The sequence below is a fragment of the Cygnus atratus genome, chromosome 5, assembly GCF_013377495.2.
Source record: "Cygnus atratus isolate AKBS03 ecotype Queensland, Australia chromosome 5, CAtr_DNAZoo_HiC_assembly, whole genome shotgun sequence".
In the NCBI taxonomy this organism is placed as follows: domain Eukaryota; kingdom Metazoa; phylum Chordata; class Aves; order Anseriformes; family Anatidae; genus Cygnus; species Cygnus atratus.
Window position 1 is genome coordinate 61,872,046 of NC_066366.1, and position 27,615 is coordinate 61,899,660.

The window sequence follows — 27,615 nt, forward strand, 5'->3', positions numbered from 1 at the left end:
GCTCGCAGGATGTGTAGGGCTGCTCCGTCGGTGCTGCATGACAGCTCTCACCCTGCTGCGCTTGCGCTGTCCTCGGCCCCAACAAAACCTCCCAAACAAGAGGGTGTTTTTGGCTTCAGTCCAGCCCGGGTTCCTTCCTGAGCAGCAATACCCTTGCAAACTGCTGCTCTTCCATCTTCATTTTCCTTCCCCTAATTAGAAGCCGTTGTCGGCTGGTGGAGAAATAATGAACGCCGCAGGATGGTCAGCAACAATTAGAAATCAGCCGGCGCAACCTATAAGAATTAGTTCCACTTCTTTTCCTGAGATAACGCGGAGCTGGAGTCCGGCAGGCTGTATTTCACTAAGCCACAAGCAGCTTTACTAGGCTCCGAGTCAATTCACGCAGCTTCCCAGCAATGCGGTAGGGGCAATTCCTCTGATGAGGATGCTACAGGCACAGAAAGTCACCAGCGCTTTGAAACCGCCCCTGCTGCCCTTGTTGCCATTAGCACCTATGATGTACATTTTATAATCTTACTTTTTAGTGGTGGTAAGAGAGCCTGGAGCCTGCAGGCAATGCTTTAAGGCAATCACTTCCTGAACGAGCCAGGAGCGTGACACGTGCTTGCTGCTCCGGACCGGTGCAGAGCACGGTGTCCCTGCCCATTATTGGCACCTTTACCAATCCTGCTGCTCGCACTCTAGCCCTTGATTCCTTTAAATAGCAGATGCAGCTAATGATCTCGAAAGTGTCAGCTCAGAGCGGTTCCTTCCCTGCTTTTGGAGCACTTTTTGGATGGTCCGGGGTGAAGCCAAGAGCTGCTGATGGCTGAGCAGGGACAGTTTGCTCCTTCAGCCTCTTACCCGAATAAATGCCCCACGCACGCTTCAGCAGCAGCAGAGACAAGAGTGCCTGCCTCCTTTTCTCCTGCCCCGTGAAAATATGAAGCTCTAATTTAAAAAGCAAGCTAATATATTCTTCCAGGGCACGACCGGCTTCCATGGTGCAGCCAGAGGAACTCGAGCCACGAACAAAGAGAGGAAACGCGCCGAGGGGCGGCCGCGGGGCTGAGCCGGCACACGCGAGCGCTGCAGCCCCCGAGCGCATCCCGCTGCCGGCTTGCGAGGGTTTTCCTGCCCGCCCGCATCCGCACTGGAAAATTCGAAGGACGTGCGAGCAGATCTGCGCAAAGAGCGGAAAACCCAGCTCACCGGAGCGCTTCCGCGATTTTCTGCCGTTTCTCACCCGCCGGCGTGTTTGGTTGGAGCCCCGTGTCGCTCACATTTGTTTCCTTCTGCCTTCGTTGACCCAAGGGAGAGCTGTCAAGGAAATCCGAAGGAGGGCACGACAAGTCTTACCTCCTCTTCTACATCACCACTGTGCATAGCGAATGTCCCACGAGAAGCATCTCTGCCTGGGGATCGCTGCGCTGCCCAGCCTGGCTCCTTCCACCCACACCTGAACAGCCCCAGCTCCACGTGGCAGCCCATTTTTGTGCAGATTGGCACCACCTGCTTGCACCTCGACGCCAGCTCCGAATGTCCACGGGTGCTCAAGCCATGCCAGACCGTGTTTCCCTGCAAAGAAAGCTCCCCTGGCCCACCCAAATGCACCCGAACTGCGGCCGGCCACAACCCGGCAGTCGCTGCTAAATATATGTCCTCTGAGATCGGCTTGAGATGTGTGGCATCCTGGGGAAAAAACGTAATAAATAACCCGGAGCCAGCACGGAGAAACGCGAGGTGCTGCCGAGGTGCTCTTAGGTTTCCAGCCGAGCTAAGCTTCAAATTTCCAGGGGACAAAAATAAAGGGGTAGGGAGGGAGCCAGGGTTACGAGCGAGCGCTCCCGAGCGCGGCAGGAGGAGGGATGTCACGGATGCTGCGGATGCAGGAGAGACTTTGCTCTATCCCTGTGCCTCCCCAGGTAAAGCTGCCTTTATTTCAGCCCAAACGCTGGCCAGGCTGGAAGCCACCACGAGGGATTTAGAGAAACTCTGGGGCTGCAGGGCGTGGGATTGTTTCCCCTACAAACCAGGCTCCATTCAGCCCCGGGCAGGCTGCAGCCCTCCAGCTCCGGCTCTTGGGCAGCCAAGCCTGGGGTTTATTTTTTCTCTCTTCCTTTTTGAAGTGGTGTTGCCTATTTTGGTACACAAGGGCTAATTTCAAGAGTGTTTTTGTTCACCAAAGACCACATGGAACAGCGTCAGACATTTGTGTTGTGGTTTCTCAGGGTTTCGGGCCAATTTCTCAGCCGGTGCCTCAGAAGGAAAAAGCCACCCATTCCTGTAATTAGAGCAGAGGAATTGGGCTCTGCAGTCAGACCTTCCTCTAAGCAGCGTGCGACAGCAGTAAGACACTCGCTTTCCCTCTGCCCGGTGCACCCTTAGCAAAATCTGGCTTAAAAAAGAAGAAAAAAAGTGCCGCAAAAGTGCCTTTGGAGCAACACAACAAGCTGCTGGTGTGTTTCCTCCGAGAGCAGCTTCACACCTACCGCTGGGTATGGTTTTTTCCAGACCACACGCTGCCCTGGCAATGCCCTTCACTGCTGCACAGTCCCCAGCGGGTCCCTGACACCCAGAGGACCTTTAAAACAGCCTCGCATCCCTTTTACCAGTGCACAGCCCAAACAGCAGGTTTGCAAAGCAGAATATTGTCCCTCTGTCACTGTTGAAAGAAAATAGCGCTGCAGGGTGCACTTTGAGCTCCTTTGGAGATGAGTTTCTGGTTTTAGTCTAAGAATGGCACCTCTTGGCTGCAAAGCTTGTCACGGTGCATCCCCAGGCAGCGTCTGATCATGTACAACTCCTTTTCTGGTCTGCGGGTATCTGAAGCAGCAGCTTGACCCTGAAAGATTCACTGTACAAACACGGATGTCCTCAATCCACTGAGGCTGGGCAGAGGCTGTCGGGCTCCTGCAATCCTCATGAAGCAGCCGGCAGCTTCGGGTGGGTGCTTTCCTCCTGCCTGCTGCCACTTGGGTTGGGAAGCATCCCCCAAACAGCAGCCAAAAACCCCTCCAGTGCATCTCGAGCAGAATTGAAAGGAGCATTTTTCAACACGATGACCCTCGGACTCCTTCCTTTGTGCATTTTTTCCCTTTTGGATTTTGTGGCTGTGAGTTTAGCTTCGTGCAGTGCCGGGTAAGCCGCGTCCTTGCCTCTGAACCCTGGGCTGACATAAGCCATGGGGGGAGAAATGGTGCTAAGCGCAAGCTCTGTGCGTTAGGAGAAAAACCAAAATATAAGCACAGTGCTGCCTGGAGCAGAGAAAGGAGGAAGAAGCCTGGACTGCTAAAAAGCACGTCATGCAAACTTTAAAAAGCAAACAAAAAAGACTTTTAAAAACGCCGTTTCCTGTTCAAGAAGAGGACTGGACAGCGCAACAATAACCCGCTTGTTCGTGCCGCCGCCGCTCTTTTCGAGCGGTGTGTGCGGGGCCCCATCCAGGCTCGGCTGGGGTAGGGGACACGTCTGTGCCGAGCAGCAGCCGGCTCCGGAGACAGCTCTGCGTGCAGGAATTGGGCTGAGCATTATTCACTCCTTCGCCTCGCAGCAGGAGCGGGGCCCCGGGATGCTCGGTGCGACCCGCCCCTGCGTGCCGCGGGCTGGGCGTGCACGCATCCACAGCTGCCGGGTGGAAATACAGCTCGCTGCGGCTCCCCCGTCCCGTCTCTCGTTTCTGGAGGGGAGCCCGGCTCGTCCCGCCGAGGAGCAGCAGCCCGGAGCTGCTGTTGAGGTTTTTGCACGGGGTTTTCCCCAGCCCATCCGTCCGGGATTGAATGTGCAGCACAAGGGTGCGCGAGGCCGGAGCGGGGAAGCGGCGCTGGGGTGGAGGAACTCTGCAGCGGGCTCTGCCCTGAGCCAGGGTGAACGTAACGCCCCGATCTCCAGGCCAAGAAACACGGTTTCTCTCCTACATTTATAGGCAAACCGCAGAAAAACAGCGTTTACCCCTGGGGAATCCCAGCCTGTTAATAACAACGCTGCTGTGCTGATCCGAGCCTCTTTCATTAGCCCAGAACTCACCGATTTTTGCTGGGGGCTCCCGGGGGAAATTCCTCCCCTGCTTGCTCACCAAGCCGGCTAAACCCTGGTGTGACACCGAAGCTCTCCTTTCTGCTGCCCCCAAACTCCAAGAGATGCCCAAGGGCATCTGCTCTGCAGTCTGGCTCTGTCACCCCTCAGTGGCACCGAGGAGGTCGTGGGGGTGCTGCTGGCCTGTGCTGGGTGCCGTAAGGTCCCCGGTTTGAGAAGCACCTGCCTGCTGAGACCGCTGACTGCAGGAGCTGCTATGACACATTACCCTGCAGATGGAGAACCCCTTCCTTCCACTAAATCATTTCTGGAGACCAAGCTGGAAGAGAGAAGTCAGCAACGTGCCTCTGTGAAGCAATACGCAACCTGCAGGGTAAGAAAAGAGGGACCCCGAGGCAGCCGAGTGGAAGGGGTGAATGAATCGCCCTCTAGAATTGCCCCAGGACTGGTGCCCTAAAGGATCCGCCCTCCAAAGGATCCAATAATCCCCCAAAATTCATTAAAAACCCGTAAAGCTGACTCTGTGCCAGGCGACGGCGTGCCTTTACGAGTGACAAAACACAGGAGGACAACGTACGCCTTATGTGACGTACATCACACCTGAAACAGACGTTTTTCATCTGAAAGGGACAGGACTGGTGGCTTCGCCATAGCACGCCTCCGCTCACCACCCCAAATACCAAGCTTCGCCGTGCTCCCCAACTAGCCCCAGCACCAACATCACCAAACACTTTTTCCCTAATTTTCCCTAACTTTTCCCCATTATTGCCCCAAATCAACCCAGCTCAGCCTTCTGCCCCCTCTGCAAATGGAGAGCTCGTGTGTGCCCCAGATCCGCCCTGCTCATCCTCCGAAACAGTCCCAACTCCTCAGGCGCTGAAACATTCCCCAGTTCCTCAGGCACTGAAACATCCCCAGTTCCTCAGGCATTTCCTCGCAGTCGGGTTACAGCACAGATCGTAGTGCTCAGCAGCCAGGGCGGACTACAGCTACAAGAAAACATCAAGCACCCAGCCTCTGGGAGAATTGCGTAACGAATGGGAACAGCAAATTTGAGAAAAAAAAAAAAAAAAAAGGGAAAAAAAAAAAAGGCTCAGCTTCGAGGCTGCCAAAAATGAGCCATTGATTACAGCGCATTTGATCCATTTGCATTCAGAGAGCTTTGCTTTGGAGCCGAGATGGAAACAGAGTCTTAATATAGCTGGAGAGAAAATATCCTTCTTGCACTCTCCTAACTGCACTTTGATAGGAAGCAGCCACAGAGCAGATGGTGCCTATATATAATCACTAGACCTATTATCCCAGCCTCTTTTAGTAATTTGAAGGATGTGATAACCACAAGGAGAACGGCAAATATTCCCCCTCCTTCCCTCCCTTCCCCCTGCTAAGAAAAATATCCAAAAAAAAAGAGCAGGAAGCTGTAATTATGGGAACGATTAAAAGAATTTCCAAATGAAGTAAATAACTATTTTGCACGCTGCTCCTTCAAACCAGAAGTCAGAAGTTAATTAAATAGCAGCGTGTTACTGAGTCGGGATAACGCGGCGAGTCCCAGCGCAGCGCTGCAGTCGGGAGGAACTGGATTCACTCCAGATTAACACAAACCAGAGCCTTCCCCTCCCTGCTTCCAGCACGCGTGTGCACGCTCCGCTGCTCTCCTGCAGTCCTCTGTAGCTGCTATTTGCTGGCAGGGGGGAGGAGGGCTGATCCTTCTCTTTTTTTTTATCGGATCCAAGAGTTTCGGGGTTTCAAGCGGTCAGCGAAGGGGACGTGATTCTCTCCAGGGCTCCCTGCCACATGTGGATGCTCAGGAAAGCATCACAAAACTGATTTACATGATGTTACGAGGGGAGGCTGGGGAAAAGGGGTGTCTGGAGGCTGTTGTGGAGGGGCAAAAAAAGGTTTTTTTTGGGGGGAATGTCCATGCCTTGGCCAGCACAGACCCTTCCTGCCTGGGCACCCCAAAAATAGCCCCTGGCTACAGGGGCTGGAAACTAGGGGTGGGGTGGAAAGAGCAAGGCCTGCTTGTGGTCAGCCAGCTGGAGGGATTATTCATTGGATGCTTTAAGGGCCCAAGGCAGTAGTCAAGGTGCTGGGGAGCATCCCTGGGTATGGGGCCGGCAGCCGTGGGTCCTGGTGGTGATGCTGACTTAAGATTGGGACCGAGGGAGCTCACAGGGCACCGGGAAAAGCAAATCTTCCCTTGGGGGAGAGACAAGCTCGATGCAGTGAGTAACCACAGCTTCCTGTCGTCTGTCCCAGCGTCCAGCAGGCACCAGAGCGGCTGGTAAAACACACCCCTGTCTGGGAGGGTCCATCCATCAAGAAAACCTCTGGGCCGAACGACACGCGGAACAGCCGAGGGGGCTGCAAGAATTACCGGGGACGTCTGACTTCACTCCACAGCTCAGCGGGCATCAATCAGCCGTGCTGGCATTTTCTGTGCTGCTCCGGGGTCAAAAGCGTGATTCACTGGCGACAGGACCACAGGATAACGCACGAAACCACTGCTGGATCCCACCCAGCAGGAGCCGTTTTGCCCCCAGCCCCCCCAGAGCCCGCGCCTGAGGCTGCAGCGGTGCCAGGGCTGGGTGGCCCTGCTTGGACACCGCGTCTGGGCAGCGAGGGAGCAGGGCTGGTGGTGGGATGAGCACTGAGAAGTGGCCCATCGGCTAAAACCAACCTGGTCAGCAGACCAGCACACGGAGAAAGGGCACAGCGTGCTCCGTTGGGATTTTGGACGCCCTCCCTGATAACCAGAGGGTGAGGAACAGCAAACAGCACGGCCTCAGCAGCATGGAGGGATACTGGCTAGAAAGCAGAGCTCTGCAGCAACCATAAAAGAGCAGCAGCAGATGCTTCCCGGCCTTGCTGACACCCCAAAAGGCCATGGCTCTTGTTCTCCAGAGCTCCATCACTCTTGTTCTACAGAATTAGTGGGATATCGAAGCAAAGAGACCTTGGCGAAGTGTTCTCCAACAGTACGTGCAACACTAGAGGGCATGAGCAACAGCAAGACCACAGCTGAAAGGCTCGAGTGCAACAAAGGCCAACGAGCTTTACTCAGTCCACCACTAAAAGAGAGAAAAGAAGCAACCATCAGAGCCAGCCAAAGGTTTTACAGCCTCTGCGCGTGCTGGGACACCCTGTCGCCGGTGGGGTAAGCGATGAAGATGACGGTGTGCTTAGGGCACCACCCCATTAATGTCAGAAAGGTGCTGGCTCGGCGTTGGGCCACTGCCACGTGCCCTGTCCCAGCCTTGTCCTTCCTTTCCACGGTGTCCCCACGCAGCAGGGTTGGAGCAGGGCGCTCCATCTCGGCGCACGGCATGGCCCCGTGGGAAACCAGAGGACAGGGAAGTCACCAAAGACAATTCCTGAATACAAAGTGATCCCCCGATGGCAAGAACAGTCCATTTGGTTGCTTCACTGCTGTAACCTCATGGTTTTGGTAACTTCCCATGGGAAGAAACATGCCACACGGTGTAAGTTGGACATACACTGATGATACACAATCCCCTTCATCTGGGGTGGCAAATCTACGCATGGCGGAGCGCTGTACTTGCCAGCTGCCCAACAACCCAGCAGGAATCTGGGTGTTTTACGGGTTAAAACACGCAGCTCCCATCCTGTTAGCAGGCTCAGTGAGGATACTGGGTGCAATGAGGGGTTTTTCCCCAGAGGCAGGCAATGATCTATTGCACAACCCCGTAGGAGAGCCAGGATACTCACACTCAGTCCGTGACAAGTCCATGACTTTTTTGGTGCTGCTTCTTCCACCTTAACTGCTTGATAACCTGGGGAAGAGCCGCACCGTCTTGTTCATCTGCTCTCTCACCAGGGAGTCCAGAATTGGGGCAAATCTAGGCAAAATCCAGCAAGCAACGTCACGCGCAGGCATGCCAACACACAGCTCAGTAGCTGCAGATCCACCTGTACAGCAGCAGCTGGGATTGACCCTCCTCTGAGGAAGAGCAACACGACAGAAAGCCCTTGCCAGGACAGCAGCGTCCAGGGGCTGGCACTGGGCTTGCTCAGAGCAAGCAGCCGCCGCGGGATCTCCACGGAGTTTAAGTGCCCTGGCCCTACACCACGGGTGAGAACCCAGTAAAATTTCACCTTAAATCACCAGAAGAAGTAATGCTGTTATCCCAGGTCATATGTTGGGAGCAGAGGAGTGGAAAGCATGGGGTTAAGCAGCGCTGTGCTTCCCCTCGACAAAGGAGACCAGGCGTGCAGCCAGATCACCCCCAGGTGGAACCAATTACATCGGGGGGAGAAGGGGTCGGAGCCGCTGGGCTGCAGCTTCCATCGCATGCCCCTTTGTCACAGATCTTTGAGCAAAGAGCCAAAGGCTCGTACCGCTCTTATTAGACCGTGTTTTTAAGAAAGTGCTGCAAGTGAAGACGTTCTGCAAGCTGGGCGTTTGGTAACTGCCGCCTGCGCTGGCCGCAGTGCCAGGACTCTCTGCTTCACCCGTCCCATTGAACCCGGGGCAGTTTTGCCTTTCTGCCCGCTTTCTGCCTGCTCACACCTTTGCTAACATCAGTCGATGCCATCAGAGAAAGCTAGAAACGAGCTGCAAGCATGAGCAGCCAGAAGAGAAAGCCAGAGCTGCTTGCACCATGCAAACCGGGGTCTACGTTGAGCCAGAGACGCAGAGGACAGCACAGGGCGAATTCTCACGTGAACGTCAGCTACCCACATTTAAACCCATATTTAAACCCTTCACCGTGATATTGTTACGTCTAATTGTGCCACCACGCCAGGCGCAAGCACCTCGGCCAAGATCAGCACGCGGCTCCCCTGGGAAGGGCTTTGCCCCATCTCGGTGTCGGAAGCTTTGCAGCGATGGGCTGCGCCTGGAACCTGCTGCTGGGTGAAGCCCTTGCCCAGATCAACACCTCCAAGTGAGAGGAGAGCTCAAAAATAATAGTAAGAAAACCTAAACAAACAGTGATGGCTTGAGGGCTTTGCTTTGGAATAAAGGATTTGTGGACATATTGAGTGACTCAAGGGGCTGGGACAGAGGCTGACCAGCCGTGTTTGTTTTTTAGCATCTATTTGTGGATTTACTGTGCTCGCGTCCAAGCAAATATTGCGTTAAGGAAGCTCCTGACCTAACACATGAAGCGTGGTCTCTGGCTGTTGTCTGAGCACGCTGCCACCAAATACATCAGCAGGAGCTCCAACCCAAGGAAGGTGTCAGTGTCAGCAATTTTGGGTGCTGTGAGGCTCAGCCTCTCGTACAAAACACTTGGTTGGGTAACACTACCTGGAGGAGGCTGCTGCTGCTAACCCTCTACGCAAAATGCAGTCTGCTTTGCCCATTTGATGTGTATTTTTGTCTATTTTTGTCTGTGTGCTGGAATAAAAATCCGAGCTGAAGCCAACCTGATGCATTATTGGGGTTCTGGGGAACCATGGGGTGGTTTGTGCAAGCTACAGCTGAATGTCTAGATCGGGCTGAGGATGTGTCCACAAACCTGCTCAGCCTTAGAAATCGGTGTTTAGAGAAGGTTCCCTTAGTGTGGGCTTTATAAATCCCCCAGCTGCATCAGAGGGCTGTGCTGGTGCCATGGAAAGTGGCACCTCTGGGACCTGGACCAGGCAGGGGATGCTGTGCCAGGGGCTCATGGCCGGGACCACTGTGGCAAAGGGACATGGCCATCCGTAAAAGGACCGGGGTAACAGGTAGGGCTGAACATCTGCCAGCCCCACAGCTGCTCTTATCCCAGCCCCACAGCGCACACCTCATTTCTGGGAGAATTTAGGAAACATCTCAGCCACGCAGCGTCTTGAGCACTGCTTTGTCTGGTGCCAGGGCTTGGGGACCCACTGGGCTGGAGGAGGGTCACTGCTTTTGCTCAGAGAGAATCTGTGCACAGAAAGACTGACAGAAACACTGAGGGATTTTTGAGAGGCATCCTTTAAGACCCAGCACTTCTTGCGGAGCTTCAGCCACCATCAATGATTAACCTGCTGCACCCAGTGCGAGGCTCATTTAGTCGCAGGCCCTTTTCCTGCAGGCCCCATTTGGCGTCATTCAGGCCTTTCCCCTCTTAGGTAAACACCCCAAACCTCACTGACATCTCAGGTCTCGTACCGTTGCAGAGGTGGTGTCAGCACGGCTCAATCCCAGCTCCTCAGCAGGGCTGGGAAGTCACCTTCACCCATCATCATCCTCATCCATGGATTACGCTCGGTCCTCCCTGCTTTTTGCTCACGACGCGAGGACCCAAATCCCTTCTGAATCCACCTATTCTAATCCTTTCCTGGGGACGAGAAGCCTCTGAACTGCCAGGCATGCAAAAATCATGAGGTAGGACCCCCCAGAAAAATCACCAGGAGGTAATTTTTCAAATCAAACCTCGCACCACTGCGCCTGCCAGCCCGATGCCATCCGACTCTGCTCCAAAGCCACCCGTGCTGCCAGAGACGCCCTGACCTACGCAGCGCTGGGAGAGATACACACTGGGGACGGGATGGGAATGTCATCTGGAGCCTGTGGAGAAGCTGAGACCTTTCTGCTACATCTCTGGGTAACAAGGATGGAGACCAGAGAGGCAGGGACCGGGCCGCTATGGCAATAAACCCAGAGCCGCATCTCATATCATCGTCGATTTGAAACGCCACCTAAAAAAAGCACCGATTACAGGAATGGAAGAAAACCAGAAGCCTTAAGTGAGCATTTTAGAGCTTCCAGCTATTCAATTGTGGGTTTCCACATGCTGATAGAAAAGCCAGCGCCCTCGCCACAAGAGGCCTCTCCTCCCCGAAGCGCTCTCTGCATCCCTGATGGCATCACTAGGGACAACGTCGTCCCAAGGACAGGTGGAAAGGGCGGGTTGAGAAGGCTGCGCTAAAATGGGGATAAAAAACATGTTTTGGAGGAACGAGCTGGCCTGGCTTCCCCATGCTCAGCGTGACCCAGTGACGTGTTATGGAAACCAAGAGAGGTCACCGGGTGCTGGCTGCACCTCCTTATGAGGAAGGATGCAATGGCCTCTGCTCGAGTCCTCCACAGAGAGCACGGGTGGGCAGAGGGGCTCCCGAGCCTCACTAGGAGGATGTACTGCTCCTCCTCTCCCAAGGACAACTTGCAGGCACCAACGGCTGCTTTAAAGAGTCCTGGCCGCACCACATCTCCATGAATGACCACCAGTAAAGCTCCAACAGCAGCACCCTGCAGCACCGCCAAGTGTCCAAACCTGGGGATGGGCTTGGCACCGTCCACTGCTCCCACCAAAGCCTGGCAGAGCCAGAGGAAGGGGAAAAGCTTCCCAACTCTCCACCTCCTGGAAAACGTGGAGGAGTGTGTGTCTAAACCCCCCGATCGCCATCAGCTTCGCACCTCTATGCACTGCAGATAAGGGGAGATGTTTTCAGATACGCCCTGAAGATCCCGGATCCCAGCCCCGCTTCCCAAAATGGTGCCTGAGCTTTGGGGCCCCAGTCCCATTCCCTCCAGGGAGGCTCTCATGTCCCCAGATCACTTCTGGAAACGAAGCATTAGCTCCCCGCTCGCTTTGGGAACTTTTGGAAAGTGAGCTGCAAACCTAGCTGGAGCTACATGAAACAAAAGGGGCCACCTTCCATAACACGCGTTTTTACTCTTACAGCTTCTTGGCTGTTTTTCCCTCCTCTCCGGCTGCCAATTCTTTTAAAATCCCACAGGGTTAGAGAAAAAAAAAGTAAAAAGGAAAAAAAGGCAGGCAGGAAATAAAAAAAAGCAGGTAGGGAAAAAAAATAAAGGGGAGTTTTCTATGGCCTAGATGAAACTAGCCCGTTTGCTAAACACGGCAAAGAAATGTTTTCTAGTGGTATGGGGGGGGACCAGCTCCCCAGCGGCTCCCACCAGCGCTGCTGTCGGTACTTACTCGTGCTTGTGCTAGTGCCGATGGTGTTGATGGTGGTGGGGACGGAGGAGGAGGAGTAGAGGGGCAGATGGCCGTTCTCGCACGCCAGGTTTTTGTCCTGCCAGCTGGAAGCGCTGACGCTTATGCCCGAGTCTCGAGAGTTTTGCCATCCGTTGAGTTTATCGTCGGAGTTCTGTCTTTGGTGATAGTAGTGTGTCTGCCCGTAGTCCACCGAGTCCGACCGGCCCCGGCTCTGGCCGCCGAAGCTCCCCGACGTGCGGTCCTCCAGGTGGTTGAGCCACATGGCGAGAGCGCTCCTGTCCTCCAGCGAGGTGGCGGGGTGTATCAAGGCGTAGGACAGCAGCTGCCGGCTCTCCTCGATGTGTTGGTTGTGTTCGATTGAGTGGGCCAGGATTTTAGGCAAGAGTTTCATGTATTCGACTTTTGCTTCGATGTTTCCGGGCTTCAGTAAAGGCAGGTGGGTTAACAATAGGGAAATCACTTTATCCTTGGATTCCTGTTGCCATTGGTTAATGATTCCTGTTGAAGGAATTAATAAAAAAAAAAGAGAGAGAGAGAATTGAGAAATGAGCAAACAGACCTAATAAATAAATAAATAGACTCAAGCAGGGTAAATACACAACAAAGGGATCCCTGCACGCTTGATGCCACTGCACGAACGTCTCCTAGGCTCCGTCAAACATGCCTCTTCCAGGCAGGAGGTCACCGCTCTCCGACAACCAAGCTCAAGGCGAGGTGTGCCGAATTCGGCACCAAGAGCTACTGGGCACTTCTGAAATTCACTGCCTGTACCCACCTCTGTGGCCACACAGCTCTGCTGCTGCTCAGTGAAGTTGTGTTATTGTTAATCCAAGCCATAATTCAGCTCAATTCCAGCATCATTGCAGACTACGCAAAATATTATGCAAAACCTTTTCATTGATACACTTCACCTTTTAAAAGCACCAAAATATTATGCCAAACCTTTTCAATGATAAGCTTCACCTTTTAAAAGCACTGGTTAGGAAACAGGAAAGGAGCTGCCATGGGCAAGAGCCCTAACAGAAAGCAGGTGTCCCACAGGGGCATCGGGAGAGGGACGACAAGCGAGCCAAGGTGCTGGTCCGCTCACCGGCCTGGCGTGACAACCTGCCCCAGAGGAATTCAGGGAAGGGCTCAGTTGTAGCAACTGCAGAGCTGTTGCTGGTCTGTGAGCTCACGGCAGATAGGCGAGGTTTTAGAAGACAAGCAGAAACAAATGCAGGATCTAGCTTTAAAAATATGCAAAGGGAGAAGCCAGGGAATTACAAACTGGTCACTTAACTCGAACTCTTGGAAAACTGATGGAACAAATAATGAAACAAGCTATTTGTAAGTACTCAGAAGATAACAAGATGATAAGTGACTGCTGACACAGATTTGTCAAGAACAATTTAATTTCCCTCTGCGACAGAGTAACTGGCCTGTGAATAACTGGAGGAGCAGTAAGCGTCATATATCTTGATATTCATTAGACACTGCTGCACATGGCTTCCTCGCCAGCAAACCAGAGAAACACGCTCAGACGAAACTACTGTAATGTGGGCACACAACTCATCAGAAAACCATATGGGAAGAGTCGTTACTGGTGATTCATCGTCAGACGGGGAGGATGCGCTGAGCAAGGAGTCCTGTCCCGGGTGCGACACTACCCGGCGTTTCGTTGGTGATATGGGTGATGTGATAAATGCATTCAGCGCGCGGGTATCGCACTGGGAGAAATGAAAACACTCCAGTAAACTGGATTAGAAGTCAAACAATCTTGAGAACCAGAGGCAATTTGGAAAAAAAAGAGCATTATGTAGGCTACAAACTTGTGCACGGAAGTGGGAAGGAACCGCTGTGCTGCAGCAGCCGGAGAACAGGCCCACGGGGAAGAGCCTGGGGTTAGGAAGCGTCAGAGAGTGAACATCAGTCAAAATGCCACGTTGCGCACAAAAAATGCATCAGCCAGGCTGTCATTTGTCTGAGGTGTGGGAGACCGACGCAGACAAGCTGCTCTCCGTGTCTCCTGAGGATGCTAGTAAGAGGTTTAAATTGCAGCACGGGAGAATGAGGTCAGGTGAGAAGAAACTACTTCCTACGGGTTGGGATGGGGACACCCAGGGAGAGATCGCCTAAGGATGTTGTGAAATCTCCACCCCGAGGTCTTTCTTGACAGCTTATAAAATAACAGCCCGGGACAGCTCAGGATCTCCCTCGAAGGCCCTGCCGATGCTTCCCAGCCACAGCTGTCTCACGTGGCCTACCAAAGCCCTCTGCGGAGCCCTCACAATTTCTGTCACTGTAGCAGGTCACGCCTGAGAGTGTCTCTGAAAAATTATTTCCTTCTGTTTCCTTTAAACACCCTGACACCAAATTTTACCAAGTGAAACCCTGAGTTCTCATGCTATAAAAAAAAAACCACCACAGAAACACAGACCTTCCTCTGTGCGTTCTCTGTCTGTCAGACATCTCCTACCCATACGGTAGAGGAAGCTGCTCTAAATCTTTGACTATGTATTTCTGAGGTAACTGAACTCCCTCCCATGAAATGAAGCTCTGGATGTCCACCTGTAGGTTCTCTCCTGGGAAGACCCAAGCGCAGCAGCAGCTAACCCTACACTCCCAACACCCATTCGCACCACGACCCTAAAAAAGCCACCACTTCGCATTTGGTTACCACATCCAGGGCCAAACCCTGCAGGCCGGCCCCCCGAATGGCACTGGCTCCACTTCGCATTCCCGTTTCGAGGCGTGCAACTGTTTTAATAGCAAGCCACTAGATGGCTTGCTGGAAGCACCGGTGGCTCCCGCTGGAACTTTCTGTGGCGGTCGGTGTGTACTTCTCCACAGCCCCGGCCTCCTCCCCGGCTGCTCGCCATCGGCACGCTGAGCTGTGGGGAAACGCATGACGCAGCTTCGGTAGGGAAGGAACCGCGGCGTTTGTGGCAGGACGGAGATGTCAGAGCTTTGTGCCTGCAGAGATGCTGCGGATTCACACCCTGTTTGCTGTTGTTTTAGTGTCTCAGAACCAGATTTGGAAAAGTGAGCTTAACCTAAGCGAGCTTGTGAAGAACACACAGGTGTAGTGGGACTCCAGGTCCTCTCTGCTGCGGGCACACGACGCACAGTTTATGAGGCAATGCAAAGCAGCTTGTATCTTGGGTCTTAACTCTCCATCCTGAGCTCAGCCTGCTTGCACCCTCTGGGGGATCCACACACAACCCCCCTGCCCTGAGCTGGGCACCGAGCATGGGGTATTTTGACAGGAGCACCCTCAAAACACCTTGGGGCAGCTCTGCTGTTTCACACAGTAATTAAACACGCATAGAGGCCAGGAAAGCAAGAGGAAAGCCTTAGTGCTGAAGACCCTTTGCTTTTGGAAGCACCTAGGTGGGATGCAGCATCTCAGGCCTTCCATGGGACATGCTGTCACATCCCTGCCGCCCCTGCCTGCCACCACGTGTCCACCGATGGTGGTCCTGCAGAGGGGCAAGGCTGCAGGCAGAGAAGCATCACCCAACGCCTTCAGGCATTTTTGCAGTGGCGAGGGTCCCATCCCTGCTTTCCCCTCCGCCCTTGCTGGTGGGAATTTGGGATAACTTCCTCTGCGAGAGCAGCCTGTGCAGCTTTCCTTCGCCTGAAGCACTCAGTCTTGGCTGCAGACCAGTCTCATTACTATTACTCGTTGCTCTCGCTATTTTTTCCATCGGTTCCAGAGCGTGCATAAGTCCACACGAGTCTGAAGCATTATTTTACAAAGCTGACGAAGGCAGATTTGTGCTGCAAGGACGACAGGATGACTGCAAACAGCAGCGGCTGCAGCTCGACACGAGTCACTTCTCACCACCCCTCCTGTGACCACCTCCGAGCCCCCACCGCTAGCACCAGGAAACCAAACATGGGCACGACACGATGCCTTTTATCACCTACTGTGGACAAAGGCAATTGCTTGGCCAGGTTGCTTGATCTTTAAGAGCAACTGGTTGTGCACGACACCTTCTGCACATGCTACGTGCTTTTCAGACCTGCGGCAGGGCGAGCCCCTGGTGCAATAAAACCCAGCTTGTTTTCTCCCTTCCTCCTGCAGAAGGATCTCAGGTCTCTCCTGTCATCCCCACATTTCTAACTGCTGTTGGGTCAATTTGGCAGCCCTTTAGGTAGGCACTTCTGGCCCCCAGCATGGCACAGTCCATGGGATTCTGCAGCAGCGTGGATAAGCTGAGAAATAAAAAGATCACTAAAAAAAGCATGCAACGCACTGCTAAGGGAATTCGCTGCATAGGAACTATGGATGTAGCAAAACCTGCAGGAAAAGCAGAGCCCAGTGCAACGCCTTGCAGAGGAGGAGGAGGATGGGGGGATGAAGGTGGCCCTGGCCAGGCTCCTCTTCCCTGCACAGGGGCTGAGTTTGAAGCCACCACTGGAGAGACCCCAGACAGTGCCAAAACCACTGCCTGGGAAACTTGCTTTGGACCTCCGAGAGATACAGGGGTTTTAATAGCAAACCCCAAAAGATGGAGAGCTTATCCAAAAGCCCTCTGTGGACAAGGGGCGGGCGTCCTTCCCGGCCCCGGCAGGAGCCGTGCTCCTTTTCAGCCAGCAGCAGGATGTGCACAATTAAACAAAAATGGAAAATAATTAGATCCGAAAGAGGTTTGGCTCTCTCTGAGACAGGGCGGAAGGTCAGGCGTAATCCTATCTGCCAGAAATCAGGGGATCTGGCTGGGGCTGCCTCTGTGGGGGGCACAGGGGCTGGCGACCCCCAGAACCCCTCTCCGACCTCCCCCCTAACACAGCATCGCCTGCTTCAGCTCCCTGCCTGTTGTCACACATGCCCAGACACCGGGATGCCTCTCCCTTCACTGCGAAAATCAGCCCCCCATGGTCGGATGGGGCTAAGACGCATCCCAGCCTCTGGCTCCCACGGTCCCTGCACACTACCTGTGGTGTTCGGGGGGTCGCAGGTGCGGACACTAATGAGATAAGAGCCTTATTAATCCCTCTGGTTGTTGCTTCACGGATGCCTGATGCTCTCTGTCACAAAAAAAAAAAAAAAAAAGCAAAAACAAAACAAACAAACAAAAAAACACCTTTTGCTGCTCTAAGGGATGGCAGGGCTATGACTATTTGCAGCAGCCCAATGAATCTGAGCATAGGGGAAGCCCCAAAGTTAAAAACGCGAACCACATATGGTGGTATGTGAAACCACACCAGGTGGTATGTGAAACCGCCCTCTAATTCATCATTACTTAGCCAATGTGATATCTTTGCCATACAGCACAGCCCGTGCATGCGCAGGGTGCCGGCGTATAACAACAGCACCCGACGTCGCTGGGACCTTCTCCCCAGGCTGAAGCTTGTGCTGCCCTACGGCAGGTCCCACAGGGTGACAGCAGGACACGTGTGTTGTGATGTTTCCTGCCACGCTGTCCCTGAGAAAAGTGACTTCTGGCTAGAGAAAGAGGTGACGTTTGTCCACCTACTAAGCATCCATCCGATTCCCCTTTCACAGCTACGCTTATCACCGCTTCTGGATGCACGCGAGCTGCTAATGCCCTCAGCATCCCGTGGCTGGGGATTCCACGCTTTCCTTTACTTTGAACCTGTCTCCTGCTAGCTGACTCGGTTATTTCAGCTGCAAGGAGGCCTGGGGAGCTCCCGGAGCCATTAAGGACGTGCAGGGAAGACACAGGCGCAGTTTGCAGAGGGTAAAGCCAGTCTGGGTGGACAGACACACAGACACGCACAGCCATCAGCCCACAGTCGCTGTGGATGGGTGCAGAAACCAACACTGGCAGCACAGCACGCTGGTGCAGGGGCCTGCATTTGGAAACCTCGAGCTGTGTAAACACCTATTTTTGTGGCTTTTTTTTCTGTTTCAGATGTTTTTGCAAACAGACCTCTGGCTCCCACTTCGAAAACAGAGACCCTGCACAGAGGGATGGGCGAGAGGAGCTGCCAGCGCACGCACGGGGATGCATTTGTCTCATTAGGTGAGGTGTCTCCAAGGAACGAAGGAGAGGCATGGTATCTCCCAACTGCTTAAAATTAAAAACAAAACACCACCACCCTAACCAAGATAAACCCTTTCATTCTGAAAGCAGAACAGAGAGCGTTGCGGCAGAAACTGGGTTACCCTATTGTCATATAGGAGTTAGCACATTTCACAAGTGAAGTAGACAAATGTGTCAGCTGGGGCTTCGACAAAGCGGGTGATATGAATGATGTGTGATTTATCGGCCAGACAACAGCCTATAATGAGTAACAAGGACAACAATTAAAGACTGGAAGTGTTTTAAAAACTGCCCAAGGATTTTCAGAGTGACAAAGAGTATGTTTAAATACCAGGCTCGGTATCATCGCTCCACAATGGTAAGTCAGTGCATTCAAGGGCTCCAGTTGTCAGTAAATTGCTCTTAAATTACTGTTTTATTATACCCTTGTTTTCAGTTTAACAACATTTTCCACAAAAAGTTCTCAGAAGCGCATTCAGATAATTTGTTCAAGCAAGAAATGACTAAGAGTTAGCTGTGCGTATCTGAAGGGCACTGACTAAGCAGATACCTCTGCACAACGGCGCTCCCCGATGTACCCAAGGAGAAAAAAACAGAGTTTGTACCAAAAACTGAGGCTGGGATCCCTGATCTTGCAAGGGATGTGTTAGGGACTGGAAGGAGGAACTGAGCTCTCCTGTTCAGCTACCGAGTCCTGCTAGGGATGGACTACACCGAGTGGTGAACCCTAAGAAGAAATTCATTCTGTTTATGCCACTGCAACAACCTCACGCGAGCCCGAAGTCGGCCACCCTGGTGCAGGCGATGGTTATTTCGGGATGTGCAGGAAGGGTAAAAATGCCCGCGAAGGGGAGCCCTTCCTCGGCGGCGCTCCCAGAAGAGCTGCCCATTGTTTGCGGCTTCCTGTATTGCCGATGCGGCACCGGCACCGGTGCGGGGCAGAGCTCAGCTGAGGCACCCACCCGCTCTTTTCTGCGTACAAGTTAGCACTTGGACTCCTGCTTCACAAAGCTCAGGGCAAAAAGGATCAAGAAACCTCACCCCGTCTATTGCCACAGCCCTGTAACCTCTGCTTGGCCAAAAAGTCACCCCCCAGGGACATGCCACCAACCAAGAGACAATCCCTACCCCTACGCTTACTGGCCATTTGTTCCCAGACGCTTCAGTCTGCCTTGATTTCCAGTGGGATTTAGGTGATTTAAGCTTGAATTTATCTGGTTTTAGCCTCTGGATAAATTGCAGGCTGATTTAAGAAGATGTCCTGCATCTTCTCGAGTGGTGGCACTCGGGAATCTGCTCTCCTCCGGTCTCCTTCCACTCCTGTTTCTGATAACTTCAGCAGAAGCTAAATGTTGTATCCCTGGAAGGCTGTGGCTCTGTGTTTGTTAAACCCGAGCCCCTTACAACACTTCTGCTGCCTCCATGATCTCCAGCAGCCGCATCCATCAGGTATTACTTGGCTGGGTGGAAATCCGAGTGGTGCGGGGTGACCGTACCCAGCCCCACAGAGAGCAGTCTGGAGCAAAGTTACACCAAAAGAGCAACAAGTGGCCACATTTCAGTCCAAATTCGGTCTGATCAAGGACTTGGCAGGAGTTATTGGTCCGCAAGGAGGTCTGAGCCCACGCCGCCCACCCCACAGGTCTCCTCCACCCGCTGCTGGCCTCCTGCACTGCTGTGGTTGCGGCGCCCGCGCTCTGACCGAGGGTGCGGCGTGCTTCCAGAGGAAGGGATTTCAATTATCGTTTGCGGTAATTAGCACCTGCACGCAGAACAGCTTTGCAGCACTTTGGGTGAATTTACATCATTCTCTCCTTAAATCACTCCCAATCAAAAGAGCAACATTCAGGCAAACAGAGTGAGAACCCTGCTGGAAACCTTCTCTGTACCCCATCCAGAACACATCAATACCCCCGCCGCCAAAAACTGGCAGCCTTCCCCTCCATGAGAGGCCAATAATAAGCATTTCAGCATGTGCCTTTTCTTTATGGCAACCGACGCTAATTAAAAAACACGTATCTCGACGACAAAGATTTTTGCAGACTTGCCAATGGCAACAGACAGATGCAAGCTGTGAGCGTGGCTATTGCGGGAGCGCTGGTGGAGCCAAATCCCGCTCCTCTTCTCATCAAAACTGATGCAAAACCGTGGCTAGCACAGGTGAGATGACACCGGTGATGTTTCCACCCACTTTTACTGGTGGACACACTGTGTCACCTCCACCAGTCTCCCCCTGCTATGTTCCAAGGGGGTTGAATTTATGCCTGCTCAGCAGGAGGACCTCACCCTGTACGTCTGAAGCACATGGGAGAGGTGCCAGGCAGCATCCGAGCCTGCTGGAGCCAGCTCTGCGCCCTGGGGACTGCTCATCCCAGGGGGTGATGGGGAACTTGACAGGAGAAAAGCCAAGGAAACCTCCCAGCTTGCTTTCCGCTCCCTCTTCTTCCCATGCAGGTCTTGGGGAGACATTTGGGAAGCAGTGGCCATGATCTTTTCCCATTACAAGTGTTGGCTAGGAGCTGGGAAAAGCCAGGAGGTCTTCAAATGAGGATGGGACACCGGGAGGGTTTGTGCACTGCTCTCCATGGCCATCTGGGCACTGCCCTTCCCTTCCCAGAGCACCCACCCCATCACCTACAAACCCAAGGGTCCCACATCACCCCTGTAACGAGATCAACAAGGCGATCGCTGAACTGCCCCTTCTCCAGCTGTCAGCTTCCATGCAGATCATCTCTGGGAAGGACTGAAGGACCTTTTGTCATCAGCACCCGTAGGGAGAGGACAGACAGACGGCAATGTGCACCATCACCCAGGAAAATCCCGTGCTCAACATCCCTTGTGCAGCGCCAGGACCACACACCCCGGGCTCCGTGGCGGTGCCGGGAGCACCAGAGCCCAGTGGAAAACTTCCCAGTGGTACCCTGCAGCTCTCCTCCGTGTTTCCAGCAGCTACCTCACATTCAAGGAGGCTAAAAATACACTGAGTTCTTCCCTAATGTTTCGTTTCCACCCGAGCGATCGCTGCGGAGAAGCTCTGAGCAGGAGGGGAGGTGAACAGACCGTGGCGGATGCGGAGAAGGGAGAGGAGATGCCACGAAAACGAGCAATGGGCACAGCATGGCCCTAAAATGGAGGTGGCTGGAGAAGTCCCCGCTGCAGGCAACACGAGTTGCTTGGAAAAACAAAGGCAAAGTCACACGGACAGAAAAAGCAAAGCGTTTTTGATTATACCCCAGGATTTGGTGCTTACGGGAGCACAGAGGGCTGCACGAAGGAGGTTCTTCTCCAGCTTTAATGATGGAGATTAAGAGGCTCCGTGTAAATTAACAACAGTTTGACTCGTGAAACGTAACCGTGTCTATTTAACCACTGAAAACCGCTCTGCCCAAAAGCTATAGCGTTGCAGCAACAGGCCCCTGCACTCCCTGGGTGCAACGGGCAAATTCTTCAGCACCCATCTGCAGGGATGGGGCTGGCAGAGGCGGGCTGCAGAAGGCACCCTGGCCATCGTCAGCCTTCTTTGTGTGCTCCGGGAAAGGTCCCCTTGGGACCAGGGCTGGGCAGGGCTCCGAAACAGAGGTAACCGGCCGCAGAGGTGAGGTGGATGCGGAGAAGCATCGCGGAGCTGGCTGCTGCTTCTCCAGTGCGCTTCGCTTTTGAAAAGGAGCCAAGTTCTCGCAATTCTTCTTTGGAAGCCAGGCTACGGCGCTGGTGACCATATGACACGCAGCTTGTGACAAAAAAAAAACAACACAACAGCAGCAACGGCAGCAAAACAAAGAGCAACCCTACGGAGGACGAGACACGAGCCCTGCTCCACTCTTTGCCCTTTTGAAGGCAGCTCTCCCTGGGCACCACGTTCAGCTGTTCAGCGCTGGCAGCTCCAGTGAGCTCTCCAAAACTTTGGCAGCCCCGTCAAGGGTCCGTTTCGTAGCGTATGGTCCCTTCCTTGGGGTAAAGAAATCGGTGCAAAGGATGCTCCAGTGTCTCAAGCTCTGGTGGCACTCCTTGATCTCACAGCAGCTTAGGGATAACGTCAGCAAAAGGTGACACCAAGGCACTGCGGTGACCTCCAAGACTCCCCCCCGTTAGATCTTCTCGTCCTGCCACCCCCGGCAGCCCGATGAAGCCCCAACCACGGCAGCAGACACAGAGCGGGGCAGGGAGCTCAGCGCTCCCCGTGCAAGTTGTAAGCTCAGAAGGGAGCAAAACGCCGCTTATTTTGCTCAGAAGCAGAATGAACTGGGAGGTCCCTGCACAAAACGTCCCTTAATTCGTGCGGAGCTGCAAGGACAGAAGAGCCTGGGCTCTATTGTGCTGCAGAATGAGTAAAAGGGGGGAAAAAAATCGCTTTTTTTTTACGCGATTTTCCCCGTACAGCCAGCGAGCTTGCCAGAGCTCCAGTTATTGTGAGGCCATTTGTACAAACCCAGAGGCAATGTATTTTTAGCACTGGAGAATCGCATGGCACAATCATTAAGTGTGCTTCTGCAGACGGCAACGAGAGCAGGGATTTTTCCTTTTCTAAACCGGCTGCAGCCACTACAGCTTGCAGCCCAGAGCAGACTTCCAGGAAATTCAGGAGCGGGAGTCTTTTTCCATGACATATTTAATAGCGAGCAGAAGCATGCTCTGTTTTCATACCATGCATCTGGTGGGAAGTTTTATGGGTTTGTTTTCTAGCCCCTATCTGTTGCACACTTTTGCTAGGGAGCATAATACCGTGTATCATCATAACACTCCCTAGCAACGTGCCTTTTAATTTAGTGCAAAGCTTTGCAAGGCTGAGAGCACCTCACTGAGTCAGAGCAAAGCTGACACGCTGGGAAACCTCATCAAAAGCCCCACAGGTGCCACGGGGACCTGAACCACGCCGGTGCATGATGGCATTCGGTCTCAAGGTGAGGTTCATGCAGGGGCATGGAGGACACCTGGGAAAAGTGACTTTGTGTCCCCGATTTCAGCAGCCGCCGTCCAGCAGGCACGGCCTCGTTGAGCAATGACTCCATGGAGGGAAGCGGTGCCAACGGATGTGCAACAGGACCGACGGGCGGAAATCCCACAAGTTCTGTCCGAGCTTGGACAGAAAAACGTGGGAAAAGGGTTCAGCGTCAGAAATGGGAGCCCGGAGCCAGCTGAGGAGCCAGCAGAGGTACCACCTCTGGACGTCTCACCCAGGAGGCGGCCAGATGCTGACCGGGACGCGGGGAAAAAGACACGCGGCGGACACGGATCAGCACAAGCAGCCCGGCTCCCAGGCCTCGGATGGGGAGGTCGGTGTTCTGAGACTGCCGAAATACAGGGCCTGGAGCCCGTCTGGCAGCGGGGAGTGTGCAAAGCTGCAAAAGCACCAAGTGCCCTTTAGCTGCACCCTGGATAAATGCTGCGGGCTCCACCGGGGCAATATTTTATCCACCTGGACCCGCTGGTGCAGGAAAGCAGCGGAAAAACAAGAGGACCTTCTGCAAGGGAAAGGGGGAAGAGAGCTACGGCAGCAGAAACCGCACCAAAACCGCCTCTGGGCTGGCTGCCGCTCGCGGGTCAGAGGAGGAGGAGAGGAAGGGAATCCATCGCATCCTGCGCATGCGGTGCGGAGACAGAAATACCGAGCCGGCCGTCCCTCCCGCAGGACAAAGATATCCCCGCGAGGGCCCGGGTCAGATGCCTTTTGCTGGCTGCCGTGCAAGGTTTCACGGGCAGAGGCAGCCTGGCCCGTGGCGGCGGGACGGGTCGGCAAGGATTGGAGGCGCGACGACACGGGGCGCTGCGGAGCCCCATCGCCTCCGGGGCCTGGGAGCTCAGCAGCAGCAAAATGCCACCAGTTTTGGTGCTTTTGGGGAGCTGGGGTAGGGGTGGGAGGTGGGCTCGGTGCCTGCTCCCCTTGCCTTGGGGTGGTATCACTCGTGTGGCGCCGCGCGCCCTCCAGTCCAGATTTTGAGTTGGAATCTCCTAGGGCGCAGGAAGGCAACCGAACAACACCAAAACGTGTGACTTCTGCAGCTCTCCTGCAAGCCTAATCCGTCGAAAAGCCCAACTCCTCCTCGCTTTCGCTGCGGAGATTACAGGCACAAGCACACGCGCTGAGGAAATACTCCTCTGACTTCTGAATTTCAATTGCAAAAAGCCTTTTAGCAAAAGCTCAATTGAAATGCAGATAAGTTTCTTCAAAGTCTAAAGAAAAAAATAAAAAAAAACCATCTGAATGTCATAACTGTGTTGCCTAACATGGATAAAGGATTTAGAAGGGGAAAAAATAATACTAAAAATAAGTTATGAAGGGTATGTAAGGTATTGATATACAGCACATGGTTGAAACTGTTAATCATTGAACAGATTCCAGTATAAAAATAAAGAGACTGAAGCTGCACATAATGGAGGAGTTGCTCTATTTATAAACTTCCCTGTGCAAAGGGCAGGCGAGGGCCGGGGCGAGCAGGCAGCGAAGGCAGAGGGCCGCTGCTACCGAGCCTGTATTTTGAGGGAAAATAAACAGATTATTATTTTTTTTTTCAGCATTGTCAACAAAACCAAAGCGAGTTGTACAAGCGACTGCGTGCTACGGCCGTGTGACCAGCAGCATTTGCAGCTCCTGCATGTGACAGCTCTCCCAATTTAGCCGGCAACTGACTCCCTCTGACCTGTAATAACACCACTCCCAAATTAGAGCCCTCAATTTGACTTGGCTTCGGTCCTTCCCTGGGAGCAACATAAAGCATCCTTTTTCTGCCTCCCACCCCCCCGAGCATTCATAATCCCGGCCTTTCGCACTGCCAACTCGAAGCCCGGCTCGAGTCACTTTTAGCCTTTTCCTCCTTTTTTTTTTCCTTTTTTTTTTTTTTTTTTTTTTTTTGCGCGGGGGCGAAGGGAGCGAGGGGCAGCGGCAGAGCCCGGTGGAAAAACACCAAGAGACAAAAACAAAATCAGACAAAAAATTCCAAGTTGGTGACATTCAGCTGGAAAAGCTCAATGACTCACATGCAAATAAAATCTGCCTAAATTCACTGCTGCATGACGCAGGCCACTGGCTTCGACATAAAAAAAGGCCGGGATGAAATCATCCGCAATTAAATTCCAGCTTGGAAGGCTGCAAAAGCAGCCGCATCAGCGCGGCTCCCCGGGCTTAATAGGAAACACAAAGGAAGGAAGCTCAGCGGAGTGAGAACATCCCCGTTTTCCCCTCCTTTCCACCGGCACCTCACGCCATCCGTCATCCCCAGCCGTCCGCGCGGCTCCGCCGGCATCGCAACGCCGGCGCTGGGCTCCGGCAAGCTGCTCGCCGGCGCGCGGCTGCCAGCTTTTAATGGGCTTTCCTGGAATACTAGCTCAAAAGGAAAATAAAAATAAATGTGGCTACGTAGGAAGGCAACCCCCCGCTCGTCAGCAGCTTCTTCCCGAGGTTCCTGCCCCGTCCTTTTCGCCCGGCGCGGCGAGCCCGTGGAATTAACGTGCACAAACGCTGGGCCGGATCCAGGCCCTGCCAACATCCCCCCAGTGCACGAGGAGGGCGAGAGGGATGTAAATCCTAGCTCTTGGGTGTTCTCTTGCACTGCAGCGGAGTTTTGCAATGCATTTTGCTTTTTGCATGATGCCTGCCATGGGTGCTCCTGGAGTCGGGCGCTGGGGGCTCCCCGGCACCGCCGTGTGCATGGGGCTGTGCCACGAACCAGACCATCCGGCTAAAAATAACAGTGAGAAGGGGGGCAATAAACTCCAAAAGGTCATTTTAACCTAGGTCGGGCTGCTGATGCTCAAGGCTTTTGCTGCTCCAGCTGAGAAGGGGAAGCAGCTCTTTAAACAAGCACCCCAAAACTCTGCTCCGGGGAACGGCCAGCGCGCATCCACGTGGGACGCAGGAGGACAGAGCCCAAGCGTCCTGCGTGGCCACAAACCGTGGCTTCCCATGCTTAATTTTGGCTAGGATATTGATTTGGCACCCCAGCTCATGCACCGGGCAGCCAGGTGTGAGGCTCTGTAGGGTTTTTCCCAGAGCGAAGCACCCGGCGCTGCCGGCAGGTCCCAGCCCGCAGCGGGGGCCCCGCGGCGGCTGCAAGGAGCGGGGTGATGAAGGTCCATAAAAGGGAACCGGGAGAAGCGAGCCTCCTGCCAGCAAGCCTGCATTTGCTCTGCAGGAATCCGCACCTCCCCTGGAGGAAGAAAAAATATAAATACCCGGAGGTCTGCAAGCGGGGAAAGGTTGAAAACACCCGCACGGGGCCGCACGGGCGGCGGAGCCGGGGCCATCTGGTCACCCCCACGCCAAGGGACGCTGCCCGACCCTCGCCACCAGATGCCAATTCCTTTCATCCCCGTCCCGAGTAATTTTAGGTCTGTGAATAGGACCATCTGCCGGGGAGATGCTCGGTTATTTTCGGCGGAGCCCTCCCTCTCGCTGCTCCCTTCTTAAAGGAAGTCCAAATTGGGCACCACTGCAAGCGGCGTTTCTCTCGTCCCGTCCTCTAATCACCGCGCGTTAACGAGCTATCCGCAGCGCGCTCCCCAACGCCCGCACTCCTCAAAAGCGAGCGCGGGCTGTCATTATCTTCAAAGCGTTTCGCAAACACTTTTTTTTTTTTTTTTTTTTTTCTGTGCCTCCCCACATTACAATTACCGCAAAGCAGCGATTATTCAATTCCCTCTGAATACGGTGGGCTTGGTCCGGCGTCCTGGAGCTTGGCCAAGACGTGCTCAGCAGAATTCAGCGCGGCCAAAAGGAAAGATAAAACAAACTGGTTCCTATCTTGGGATGCTACGGGCCGCCACTGTTACTTTCCGTCGCGCAGCAGGCATGGAAATGTTAAAAATAAAACGAGAGTTGGAACCACACTGGCCAATAATGTAATTTCCACGTATTAAGAGGAAACGCAACGCCTGGAGAAAAAAGGAGAGGAGTTTAAAGGCAAGTTTTCCTTGCCTGCACACCCAAGTGCTGCTAACAGAAGGCACCAGCGCAATCTGCTGCTCAAAATTGCTGCACAACGTCCTCGGGCCTGAGCTGCCTCCAGCCCTGAGGGGTCCCCTGCGGAAAGAGGAGACCAGGAGCTGGGGACGATTTGTTCCACGCCGTGCCCACACCTGCTGGCACTCTGCTTGCACCCCAAGCAGGTGAACGCACCCCTAACCAACCTGGGGTCCCCGCTGTGCCAGGGCTCAGGACGGACGCCAGGTCCCCATCCCCATGCCAGCATCTGGGACCACCCAGGGGACCGCACGTGGCACAGGCCGAACTAAAATAATGATTTTCCCCTCTTCGTTAACATTTTCGCAAGCTTCTGGACCGGGTGGGAAAGCGTCCCTGCCCGCCAGGTGACCCTTCTACGACAAACTCCTTGCGCAAAACGTGCTTGCGCAAAGATTGCGCAGCTCTCCCCGGACATTTTTTTTCTTTTTTTTCTATTTGAAAAGATGAGAAAGGTTGCGGTTCAGCCTGAGGTTTGGCTTGATTCTCAGTGTATTTACTTACACTGCTGGAAAGCAGTGGCATGCGATGCAGGTGTGCTGGGAGTGCCTTGTGCTGCGTGTGCCCTGATGCGCACGGACTGCGATTGGGACCCTGCTAGAGCCTGCTCTGCTGTATGAAGGTGTTCCCCAGGGAAAACAGACCTGGGCTTTAAAAAAAAAAAAAAAAAAGAAAAAAAGAAAAAAAAAAACATTTCTGTGCAGCGCTCGAGGTGTAAATTTCACTGCCCTGCGGGAGGCGTGGG

The 27,615-nt window shown here is 53.7% G+C and overlaps 1 protein-coding gene across 4 annotated transcripts in view; it reads right to left on the reverse strand.

The window, feature by feature from the left end:
* Positions 1–27,615, reverse strand: part of SAMD4A (sterile alpha motif domain containing 4A) — an 83,303-nt gene that overhangs the window by 22,592 nt on the left and 33,096 nt on the right. For all 4 annotated transcript variants that reach the window (XM_035551530.2, XM_035551532.2, XM_035551531.2 and 1 more), the window contains exon 3: positions 11,898–12,416. In XM_035551530.2, coding sequence (XP_035407423.1) covers positions 11,898–12,416 — 519 coding nt within the window. The remainder of the gene's footprint in view (positions 1–11,897; positions 12,417–27,615) is intronic.